This window comes from Electrona antarctica (assembly GCF_951216825.1).
Source record: "Electrona antarctica genome assembly, chromosome: 12".
Classification (NCBI taxonomy): Eukaryota; Metazoa; Chordata; class Actinopteri; order Myctophiformes; family Myctophidae; genus Electrona; species Electrona antarctica.
Window position 1 is genome coordinate 39,038,416 of NC_136793.1, and position 12,348 is coordinate 39,050,763.

The 12,348-nt window shown below is 40.5% G+C and overlaps 1 protein-coding gene across 1 annotated transcript in view; it reads left to right on the top strand.

Annotated features, from left to right (window-relative positions):
• Nucleotides 1-615: 615 nt before the first annotated feature.
• The window catches only part of galnt9 (polypeptide N-acetylgalactosaminyltransferase 9), a gene marked incomplete at its 5' end in the record, with an annotated part of 114,033 nt that continues 102,300 nt past the window's right edge, over nucleotides 616-12,348 (top strand). The window contains one exon of the mRNA XM_079516512.1: nucleotides 616-856. Within this exon, the coding sequence (XP_079372638.1) occupies nucleotides 616-856 (241 nt within the window). The remainder of the gene's footprint in view (nucleotides 857-12,348) is intronic.

Below are 12,348 nucleotides of genomic sequence, written 5' to 3' on the forward strand. Positions count from 1 at the left end.
GATGTCAGAGCGAGGCTGTGATAAAAGAGGAGACTTGGTAGAAAACGGGCTGGCGCAGCAGTAGGCAGGCTAGGATGGACGAGAAATAACCTGGACTGCATGGGATTTCGGCGACTTATCACGCCGCAGAGACGAGATGCTTTGCCACTGCCAAGATTCCCCCGTTTGGCAATTCAAGAGGGCGAATGCCTTCCCTGGCATAATTCGAGGCTACATGTAGTGGAAACGAGGCTTGTTTTGAACAGCCGTTCGAAGCCCATGAAACATATCTTTCCGAAGCCAGTCAACACATCTTACCGCGTTGCTTATGATCTTGGGGAGGAGAACAAAGCACGGCGTCCGTCAAGCGTCAACATCCGTTTCCACCTTGAACTTCCACCGCGGCTCTCTCTCTCTCTCCTCCGGTATGTGATGCTTGTTGTAAACTGTGCGCTGCCTGCTGAGCTGTCCGTGGTGCTGAAAGGATAGCACTGGACTGGAGGTCTCCTGAAGTTCACACAGCATCACAAACCCTCTCACCGCTGCCTACACGTAGGTGATAGGCTAAAGGAAGCCGGCTTGCATGCATGGATAGCAATTTGGCTTGACTGCGTCAGCCTTTTCCTCTTATATTTAATGGCTGTGGCACGCAAAATAAAAACTTTGCTGACCGTCAACATATTAGTTTTTGTGGGGATTATTTTGTTCTCGGTCTACTGCAGAATTCAAGACCGCTCAGAGGAACTCATTCAGATAAGTCGGGTTTCTGACCAGAGACTGCGAGCCAGAAATGGCAAAGTTTCCAACTTGGTCGACAGACAGTCGATTCTACAGCGGCTGGAGCGGCTGGAGGATGTGGTCTACAATCAGCTGAACGGTAGGTCATTATGGGTTCCCTGCATCTTGACAATGAATGACATCATTCATTTCATCCACATGACATATAGTTTAACTCCCTATAAACAGCTTGTAAATCTTGTTTTAGCACATATAACGTCTATAGCGAAAAGTGAGCTGTATACGTGTTCATTATCCCCTTTCATTCTCAGGAATAGGCTATTCACTGACTGTGGGCCCTCATTTCCACTGATGACGATAAAACATAATAGAAACCCAAAACAATATAATGGCAAACGTCAGGGATGATCATGGTTTTAAATTGTCCATATACTATAAGCAAAGCTTTTTCATTTTTCCTTATTTGTTGCTGTTGTTGAAGATCATTCCAAGAGATTGTGGCACTTAAATGAAATGGTTAGAAAGGGTCCAAACTTCCAAGAATCCATTGCAATACCATTCTGAAAAATGGCCATTATTATATAGATAAACAGGTATAGCTGCAGTGTTTATTTAATGATTAGCCTTTCTGCCAGAGAAGACAACCCACCTTATCATACAGGATACAGTGATGAGTATTGAGTGCCATAGCTATCACCAGTAATACATCATGTATAGAAGGATACACAGTGTCTTGGATGTGGACGGAAGGAACATAATTCTACGATTATGTTCTAAAATTACCTCCCCATAATCCAATACTGCAAATCCATGTGTAAAAAGATCCAATTGTGTATGAAAACACAGGATGAAAACTGTTGGCTCTATAGGCCTACAATACAATATGTGCAAATAAAATACAAATAATGAAAAAGTAATTATAACAATAACAATTTGGCTACCGATTTAGAGCAGCCGGGATTGACCTCCACATCACATGTGACCTCCACACATCAATGCACAATTATAAAACAGTAAATAATCATGTTCTTTAATTATGATTGAGTTGGAGGTGGCTTGATTTCTGCTAAGAAAAATCACAGCTTGCGTATAATTGCATTGCAAAAATATTGCATTGATCTAACACTGCTCTGACTCAATGAGCTGTCTGAGACTTTGAAGGAGTGTCCTATACAGTATGTAATAGTGATATAACACAATGCCAAAGACTTGAATTTTATTATGTGGCTATTAGTCTGTGAAACGTACAGTATTGGGGAGGGGTTGGCCTCCCCTGCATGGCAGCACCCTTTAAATCAGGTTAAATATGACTTGTCTTCAGCTGACTCATGGTCTAATTAATTCCCCAGGGATGCAAGATCCACAAGGCCAAAAATATAACCTGGGATTTCTTTGCCAAAGTTAATGCGTATGAGAGCTTTGTCTGGAATGAGAGGAATATATATGCCTTTTGTTAAACCTTTACAGTATAACAGTAACATTAATTCAAAACCCATACATATATTGCCAGTCTCTAAACTAAATGTCAGTTAGATTAAGAGTGAAAATATGCCCTTGATCCAGATAAATCAAGACGTAAACAGAACCAGTATATACTGTAGGTAACAGCGGCCTGTTTAGTGTTTAAATGAGAGGGTGTTATTGTGAAATAAGACTGTATGCATGCATACACTATATTAGCATGGGAATAAAATAAACAGCTGCTGTTATATTTCATTGGTAAATATTGACATAATGCATGATATATCTTGTCTGTACCGTTTCATAATCAACATACTGTAGTAGGGCCCAATGACAGTATCTTTCTTATACTTACCTTCAATCCATGCCAGCTAATCTTATCTAATGGTGATCTGTGAATAAAGAATCTATATTCAACACGAGATAATAGTCCAGGAGAGGTATAAACAGCCAGCTAGACATCTCATAATGATCTTTCTGAGTCTCATTAACTCTCCCTCTGTCACAGTGAGCAACTTGGAATTTTCTTTCCATTTTTTTACTCAAAATGAAAGTTTAGGGGGGCACGGTGGCTCGGTAGCACTGTCCCCTCACAGCTAGAAGGTCCTGGGTTCGATTTCCGCTGGGGACGCTGGGGGCGTGTTGTCTCCTCCACGCCAACAGTGACCATGTGGGTGGGTTTGGCAAAAGGTGTCTGTGTGGAGTTTGCATGTTCACCCCGTGTCCCCTATGGTAGGTACCCTCATAAAAACAATCCAGTAATCCTGTTCTCTATACTGCATCCCCCTGGCCAACTGGGGCGCCTGCTGGAGGGGACATGACATAACATGTTCCTTTCCATGTGCTACGTCCAACCGGGGGAACTCCCCCCTGTCAGGTGAAAAGAAGCAGCTTGGACTCCTCATGCATAGAAGGAAGTATGAGGTCAGTCCGTTGCTCTCCCCAGGTTGGCAGAGGGTGTGTATAGTGTCCAGGATTCTATTGATAATTGAGTGAAAAAATGGTGGGATAAAAAAAAAGAAAGAAAAAAAAGTGAAAGTTTACATGATCAGGTTACTGTGTCCTTTGTGTCCTTTGTAACCTATTAAACCTCGTCTCAAGTATTGTGAAATCGGCATCAATGAGAAAATAACCATTCATCATTCAGTCCAGAGTTCCATGGCAACATGGCAGGGAAACATAACTCTTGGCCAGTCCTGTGTGATCTTGTTATTGTGCCTGAGATTTGGCATCATGTCTGGAGCTTAGTCAGCAGCCTTCATAAAAAAATACTTCCTGTTGGTGTCCTGCTTACACTAACAGTACCATGCAGGCACTGCACCTGTAACAGTAGCCTACAGGCTCAAAACCACTCCTCTTTCCTGTACTGCCCAAAGCAATCTACCTGCACCACCCCTCTTGCGTGTACTGCCCAAAACAATCTTCCAACCAATATGCCCATATATAGGCATTCCAATATATGGGCATCAGGGATGACATCAGGGGTCTCAATATGGGCATAAAAGGGACACAGACAGACGGGTACAGCGGGTACTCTGACAAAGCCCCGACACTATAACCCAGACTTAGTCAGATCGGTGGTGTGACGTAGGTATTCAATGGCCTAAAAAATACACCATACATTTATGAATTCATCAACCACTTTAAATGTAAGTGTATGAAGGGGAAAAAAGATAATTACTTGCGCGAGTACTGTTTTTGGCTGCGTATGTCTGTGACTCCTTCGGCCAATCTGGGATTGTGTATTTTTGGTGGCGTCGCTCAGCCAATCAGAGCGCAGGTTGGCAGATTGCTGCGTATGTCGGTGGCCCCTCGACCGATTAGATTGGGTCCGTATGTTGGTGGCGTCGCTTGGCCAATCGTATGTATGTTTATCTAAAAACGGACGTAACCAATTTGAGTATAAGTTGCACGCTCAACTCGCGCACAAGTAGGCCATTCATGGCCAACTTGTGTGCAAAGCGCAAGTTGTCACCTCGACAGAGTGCTTTTCCAGTTGTCAATGCATTCCATGTTTGTGTTTGCACAAACACTCAAAGCTGGCCATTCATTGTCAATGGCATTCAATGTTTGTGTTTGCACAAACACTCAAAGCTCTATTCATTGTCAATGGCATTCAATGTTTGTGTTTGCACAAACACTCAAAGCTGGCCATTCATTATCAATGTTAGGACAGCTGGACATAGGAGGGGCTAGCGCCCCTCAAAAAATGATTCAATTGGATTTCAGCGCAGTGTCAATGATTTCAAATTGTCATGCTTTCAACTCAAGTAACTCCATTATCTCGTTTTAGCCTTTTATTGGTGTACTTAATCATACACTCACATCGCAAGTCTTTGGCCCTTTTTTAAAGTGTGCAGTCTACAAATTGCACTCTATAGCCACTGCGAAGCACTATAGTAGGTTGGAGAGAGAACTCACTCAGTGACAATAACTATTACAATGTCTGGCAGAAACATGAAGTAATGTTCCTATGTTGTTTATTGTCTAACGGTGGCATGTCAGGGGACTTATAGGGAAGTCCAATTTGATTTGAAGGACATGGAAAGTCGGGAAACAAAATAAACAAACAAATAGATAAATAATATACTGTATACGTTGTTTTGACATCAGGTGGATGGTCACATGACTCCCAAAAAGAAACAACAGTAAGGATTATTGTCAGCACACCATTCTTTGCAGAAATGAATGACACACAAGGGTTATCAGTGGGTCTCACTCTCCACTGCTTAAGGCTCTGCCATGTGGATAAGGTTGTTGTTTTAACAGGCTTATTAATAAGCCAGGATTTTGACCTTCAGCAGTGTAGAGCTGTCAGAAGTATAGACAATATTAAGGCCATTTAACCATATAGGAGCTGTGAATAGCTGAAACAAAGAATGTACCATATTAAAATAATATTATACATGCAAATTAGTATAGAGTTAGTGTTATAATTGTACAGTAATGTATTATTGTGAATTATAATATTATTAAAGGTAGGACAGATAATGCTAAATGCTAATAGCCCTTCTATTATAATTTGGCATTCTCATGAACAATGTTTCATACATTTTGGTAATTGGTGTTAAATCTTCCTCCACCCCTAACATTCCAAAATCATGCAGTTGAGCAGTTTTGGAGTGGAAGAAGTCCACCCAAGCAAATTTATCTGGTTTTGAATGCTAGACATTTACAAATGATGTACATATTTATAGGCCATATATATATGTTATAACAAATAGTCAATACAGTATGTATAGTCTCGGGTGCCAGACACTTTTCAAACGCCTCCGTCATACAGTATATGAGACAGATATCTTTATCTTCTGTCTGTATCTGTCTGTGTCCCCTTTATGGATACCCTGAGACTTCAATATGACATCATAGACTGCAGGCCTTTATAGATAATGATAAAGTACTGCATATAAGTACTCTGACAATGGGTACAACATTTCAAATAAAATTCACACCACCGCACCCTGCTGAATTTATGTTATGAAAGGTGCTATTTAAATAAAGTTTTTTTTATTATTATTATTACTATCCCCACTGGCATTTATTGGGGTCCAACTTATCTAGGCTTGCCTGGACTTGTTAAATTTTCAGATGAGCTATTTAGATGCAGATCGCATGTAAAATGAATTTGTAATTGGTGCAGACTCAAAATAAACATTTCACTATCCCATGAAGGAAATAGTGTTACTTTACAGTTTGCTTCTCTGACCGGCCCTGTTCATGAGGTTTTAATTTAACCATTGACACTAGGCACAGACAGTACATCAGACAGTGGGACTATTATCATATCATATGTTTATGATTCCTATAAGGTCAAAGTTGTTATCGCTGCTAAGAAAAAACAAACTACCAAATTAAAACATTCTGATGAATAATTAATTATACTCTCTATGTATTAAACATAATGAGTGCGCACCGGGAGCGCACTCACCTATTAGTTTGCATTGGCAGTGCGCTCAGTGTGCCTACTGGCTACTGTATATCCGAACGTACCCAAAATGGCTCATCTGTTCGATAGAAATGCATCATCATCATCAGTGCAACATTAAGGCCAAACATTAATTATTGATGCACAACGCTCACCGAATATTATTTATGTTCAATTGAGAACCGTTATGTGTCAACATAAATTAGGCTTTAGGCCAGCTGTTTGTCCTTTACCAATAAGATATATTTTGTGCAATAAACAGTAAGACTAGTAACAACCTATTTTGATATATGTAATGAGAGTCCTGGCCCCCTCCTGCTGAGGAGACAGCAGCCTCACAGGCCCAGCTGCAGCTCCAGATAGGCCTCTTATCTATAATGCCCAATGATGTCAAAGAAACCATCTATGTTTGCATGCCAAACCCACAGGGCTGTTGATGAGGAATATGTCTTCATACATCTCTTCAGCATTTTTTACAATCAAAACACTCTTGATTCTCTGTCAGTGTCAGTGAAACGGTGTGTGTGTGTGTGTGTGTGTGTGTGTGTGTGTGTGTGTGTGTGTGTGTGTGTGTGTGTGTGTGTGTGTGTGTGTGTGTGTATGTGTGTGTGTGTGTGTGTGTGTGTGTGCCAGCACACCACAGCAGATTGTGCTGCGGCTATAGCGAGGGATGGATGGAGCGCTGATGAAATGAAATCTATTCAAATAATGATATGTAGATGAGCCAGTGGTCGACAAAACAGTTTCAGAAACAGATGAGAATCAATTCTGCTCAGCCTTTAGGTAATCGCAGTAATGCATTTGCCGGCTCACCTGACAATCTGCATTCAGTTCTTTCCCATAATGAAATGCCAGAGAAGGTTGCAGGGTTGAGATGGATATCTCACGTTGCTGGTATGATTACATAGGCCTGCAGACTTGGGGAAAGGTCTTAGTATGTGATTAGGACATCCTTTGAAGGTTGGCCATGTGTTTTGTACAATTTAAAATTGAAATATCCATATCCAAGTGCGGCTGCATAACTGTAATTTCACGTAACAGATATTCCCAACTCAGATTCCTGAACAAAGTGTTCTGTGGCTGAGCAGAATACTCAAATCGAGTCACACATCATAGAAAAACAAATGGTCCTATCTGACACACTGGGCAAAATGGCATAAGCCTAGTACAAGTGTCATTACTATAGTTTACAACCAACACATTGTCATTTTCACATCACCCACACTGTTTAGAGAGCGTATTATCCCAATTAAGATGCACACCTACATTCACAATGTGCGTATACACCATACAGTGCTTGAGATTCTATTTCAACACAACTCTCACATTCAGCATGGCAGATGGCATTGCTGAGAGACTCAGCATTGAGGTTATAAAAATAATTAATGATCTGAGCTATATTATCCATACATTGCACTGGGAAAGTGCCTGTTGCCAATTTGTCGTGCTGGGAGGTACCAAAAACGTTAATCGTTTTTGTGCTACGAAACGACAGATAAACCACGTTTCAAGCACTTGATTTTTCATTATTTATGTAAATAAGAAAATAAGCATGTGTCTTGAATAATAATGAGAAGGTCTTGGTGCGTCTTTGCATGGAGAGGAGAGAGACGGGTTCATTTCAATAAAAGCAGACAATGTATTGCTGATAAAAATGTTCAAATTAGCACACCTAACCTAACCTTAACCCTCTCCCAACCCTTAACGCACCCCTCACCAACCTTAATCCGGTCATTTTAACGCACCCCTCACCAACCTTAATCCGGTCGTTTTAACGCACCCCTCACCAACCTTAATCCGGTCATTTTAACGCACCCCTCACCAACCATGTCTTACCAATGACTAGTCTAAACTAAGTATGCACCCCCATCTCACCATGTAAATCCATAGCACGCTTGTTGAGATTAATGACGTGCCGTCATCTGTTTATCGTATTTATAAAATAAATCACAACATTGAGGATTCTTTTTTTTATTTATTTTTTATGCTACTATATCTGCATTCTGCGACCTTCTGATTAGAATAGTCTGCCAAAAAGCTTTTCACCCAGTGCTTTACACCTGTAAGACTGTAATGTGGCAAATTAAACTGATTCTGATTCTGCTCTTTTATGGCTTCGTAGTACATCATCGGGATAATAATTTATTAACAAAATGAACTGTTGACATCCCAATATTCGTCAAGATTGGCAAATAAAGCATTCTGCAGCTCTTGTCTGTCAGCAATCTTTTAGCGATATTTGTTTTTGCCTTGAAAAGCTCTCTAAAATGTGTTATTTTCCTCTTCTCGAGCATACCACTAGACCTTTCCATTATCATCAATATTTAGATATCACTTTGTTCGTACAAATCTACTCTTGCTCTTAAATCATTCACCAATTGTACCAAAAAGTGTCTTAGAAAAATAAGACACTTTCAGATGGTTGCTCCATTATTTAAGTCCTTTATGGACTTAATGCATTGGGTCAAAATAACGTGGCCAAATGGATTTTTGAGTGGCCAGTTGTAGGGAGATGTTATGGATTTGGACACAATACAAAACAAGAATTGATTCAATATGAATAATAACCAGCTTCCGTATAGATGTGTTTAATATAAGGGGGGTCCCTGCGGAGGTTGGTGCGGTGGTCCGCGGCAATGTTCCCTATAATTTGTTTTCGGTCTCAAACCTCCTGAGCAGACAATAGCAACTGCTGAGCAAACATACATCACCTTGACACCAACTAGCCCAACATGAGAGAATGCGAAGTTTTTGCCAAATGGATTTTGGGAGTGAATCAATGAATAGTTAGATAAGGCAACAAGTTACAATTTTTTTTTTGTAATATCAAGGTGGTAGGCTAGCAATTTTAGGAGCCTTTTCAGGCTGTGACCCGCCAAAGTAATCATATTTGAACTGGGGACCCCCCACCCAGACAAGCAACAGAATGGTTCCACAGATAAATGTTGTGAAATTCAGATGTCCAAGGTCGTTGTGAACTTGTGGATTGGCTATTTGCAGTACCACAGACGAATAACAGTCTAAGTCCACACTATTGATCCATAATATATAAATGATAAATAAGGGTTCAGGACAACGAGGCCTTTTCATGGAGGGGTCAGTCTGAAATTTGGACTTAGACTGTTTTTCGTCTGTGGTACTCAATTGTTGCCTCTGTCATATAATAATAGGGCTGTCAATCGATTAAAATATGTAATCGCGATTAATCACATGATTGTCCATAGTTAATCGCAAATTAATCGCATATTTTTATCCGTTCGAAATATACCTTAAATCAGTGGTTGTCAAGATTTTTCATATCAAGGCCCATTATTTATTCTGCATTTGAGCCACGGACCACCATTTGCTGACATTTAGCCTTCCAGACCCAAACTAAAGAACTGTATTGATGTTGGTACCATTAGGAGAGATAACAGGCCAATGTTGATCAAATTAATTTTGCTACATTCTGAAATTGTGTAGAAGTAATGCAGATGTTTAACAATTTTTCAACTGTTGAGAGTGTGAAATTGAACCAAATGGACCCACTTGGTTTAATAAGCCTATCTCACAGAATTTCCCCGCCCCCCTAAATACGCCCCCTTTCGGGGTTAGTGGTGATAGCGTGACGTCACTCCATAGACGCTCCATGTTAACAGAGGTAATTTAAGAAGTCTACAACTTTTGTTTTCTCAAGGTAAGGTTTGTTCTATCTGTTCGACCTGATTTACCATCTTGTTTGCTTCATAATAATATTGGTCTGTCACATTTTTACATTAGAAAATGTACTTAGATTCTCCAGAGAAAAAAACGTGTAAATGCTCATGTTAAAGACACCACTATTTACCGGAAGTGGGCGTGGAAAGCGGGCTGTGAGATAGGCCTATTGTACTCGCAAGAGTTAAAGATCTCTAAGGGTTCATTTGATTACCAAGTCTCCATCATGTAGCTGGGGACCACCTGGAACCCCCTCAAGGACCACTGGTGGTCCCCAGACCACAGGTTCAGAACCACTGCTTTAGTGCTTTTCAAAATACTCTTATCAACATGGGAGAATGCTTTTTTTTTTGCAAATGCCATGGAAGAGGGCAGAAATTCTCAAAGCATAAACTCCACACACACGCTGGGGCTGTGGTAGTTAGCGATAGGGTCAATTCATAGAGACTGGGGTGATGAATAATTTAGGGTACAGTCACACATACAGAACACGAACGCACATGCAGGATTGACTATCGCCTGCCAAGGCAACATCCGTCATAGTTCACCAAAGTTGATTTCCACAAAAGAGAGGAAGAGAATGAAAGTGAACGGGATGGAGGCAAATCAATTCTGCAAGGGACTGTAGCCTAATGGTGCGCATGCACACAGACCATCAGGACAAGGCGGTGCACATGTGCACTATTAACCCTTCTCCTTCTGTATGCTTTGCTTGAGGTATTTTTGGCGAGACAAATTGACAGTCCTTCACGTCTGTGTTCCAGATTAAGGTTTTTAACAAAATCACGTTGCTTATATTAGGTCATGTGGAGGGGTTGGCCATTGAGATTGGATACGTCACCAAATCACGTGGCTACTGTAGGTCACAGTCACATTGATTGTATATGGACTCTTGTTTTTCTTTTCTGGCCATAGAATCGAGAACCCGTTAAGACCTAGTAAATAGGCTGAAAAGCAATGAACTACTTTACTAGACAATTGCAAGGATGTAGAAAGGATTGTGGACTGAGTTTAAACTAAACTAAAACATGTAGGCAGCCCATGTGAAAACAGACAGAAAACTATTTTTTTTGTTGTTGACCAAGTTGTCAGTTTTAGAACCATGGAGGTGCAACATTTAGAGTTGATATTGGACCAGGTTTGATTCTGAAAGATATACAAGTGTCAGGTGGGGGCCCATACATAGTCTATGGAATATATATAGCTGTGGGTGCAGACTATATGTTGCCAGGGCTACAGAGGCATTTGCTTTTTGTTCTTTATCATCATCCCCTTTTCTGCATTCACTGTATATTAGGGAATCCAGTGTTTACAATAGAAGGGGAAGCAGATGTCCTGTAATTGGCTCATACTAGGATAATAAAGATGTTTTGCTAATGTTTTGCTAATTCCAGATATGAAAGATACTGTACTGCAGTAGGTTGAATGATACCTTCCTAGAATAAGGATTGTTTAATTGTAAACACAGCAGGTATTCCAGATAGGCTTTTGTTTTGTGTGATTACTAATTGTCCCAACCCATGATGAAGAGCACAGCTTGTATTCAGTCTACCTAATGAGCTGCACTGAATAGAGTTCTGTTTGTACCATTCTTCTTTTTCTTCTTCTCCTTCTCCTTCTTCTTCTTTTGATTAGCTACATTTATAATTCAGTGGTTTGTTGGTATTCATATTCGAAATGTACACAACTATTTGTACATTTTAACATTGCATTAAAAAATGCAACATTGAAACTCTGGATAAACTACAAAGCATATGCAGTAATATAAATGCATGGATTAGCTGCAGCTTGGGTCCAAATCTAGAACCTACAACACATCTCAAAGCTTATGTACAAGTGCTCATCTTGATTTTTCTAAGCAGCCGGTGGAAAAAGAAAGAAGCATAGAGGGGAGGCAGGAGATAAAAGGTAAAAAAAATTAAAAAAAACAACAACAAACATGGTGACCAGAAAAATTGTCAGGGCTTAACTCACAGAGAGTCTCTAAGACACACAAATAGGGACACCGTCACCGGCTTACACAGCAGCACACACAAAGAGACGGATGGACGGATATAGACTTTACTGTACAAACACACAGATACAGACTGACAACAATGAAATGGATGTGATGACTTGTAAAAAAAGAAAGATGTAAAAAGAAAATCCTTCTGTCTCTCTCACTCCTCTGCCTAAAACCCCCTAATCTTGTCTCCCCCCCCCCTCTATCTCCTAATTTCTAAAGAGCATGTCTCTGACTGTCAATGTGTGGCAAAAGTGCCTACTGGAAGGTGGCAGATGGCCGTCCATGCTTTGAACCCCGCCCATGCTCCTCACTAAATGCCACCACATCAACCAGTTAGCTCGTGCAAGGGCCAAGGGGTAGGGTAGGCAGAGCCAAATCCATCCCTCTAGTGGGAGGTGGCAGTTTGGAGCCAATTACAAATCTACAGTAGAACCCTAGGATTTGTGGCCATCCTAACATGGTGATTAGTTTTTGCTATATATTTTGCTAGTCATTGCTATACACTGTCTTCCTCACAGATTTTCTATCTATCTAGAAAAAGTGC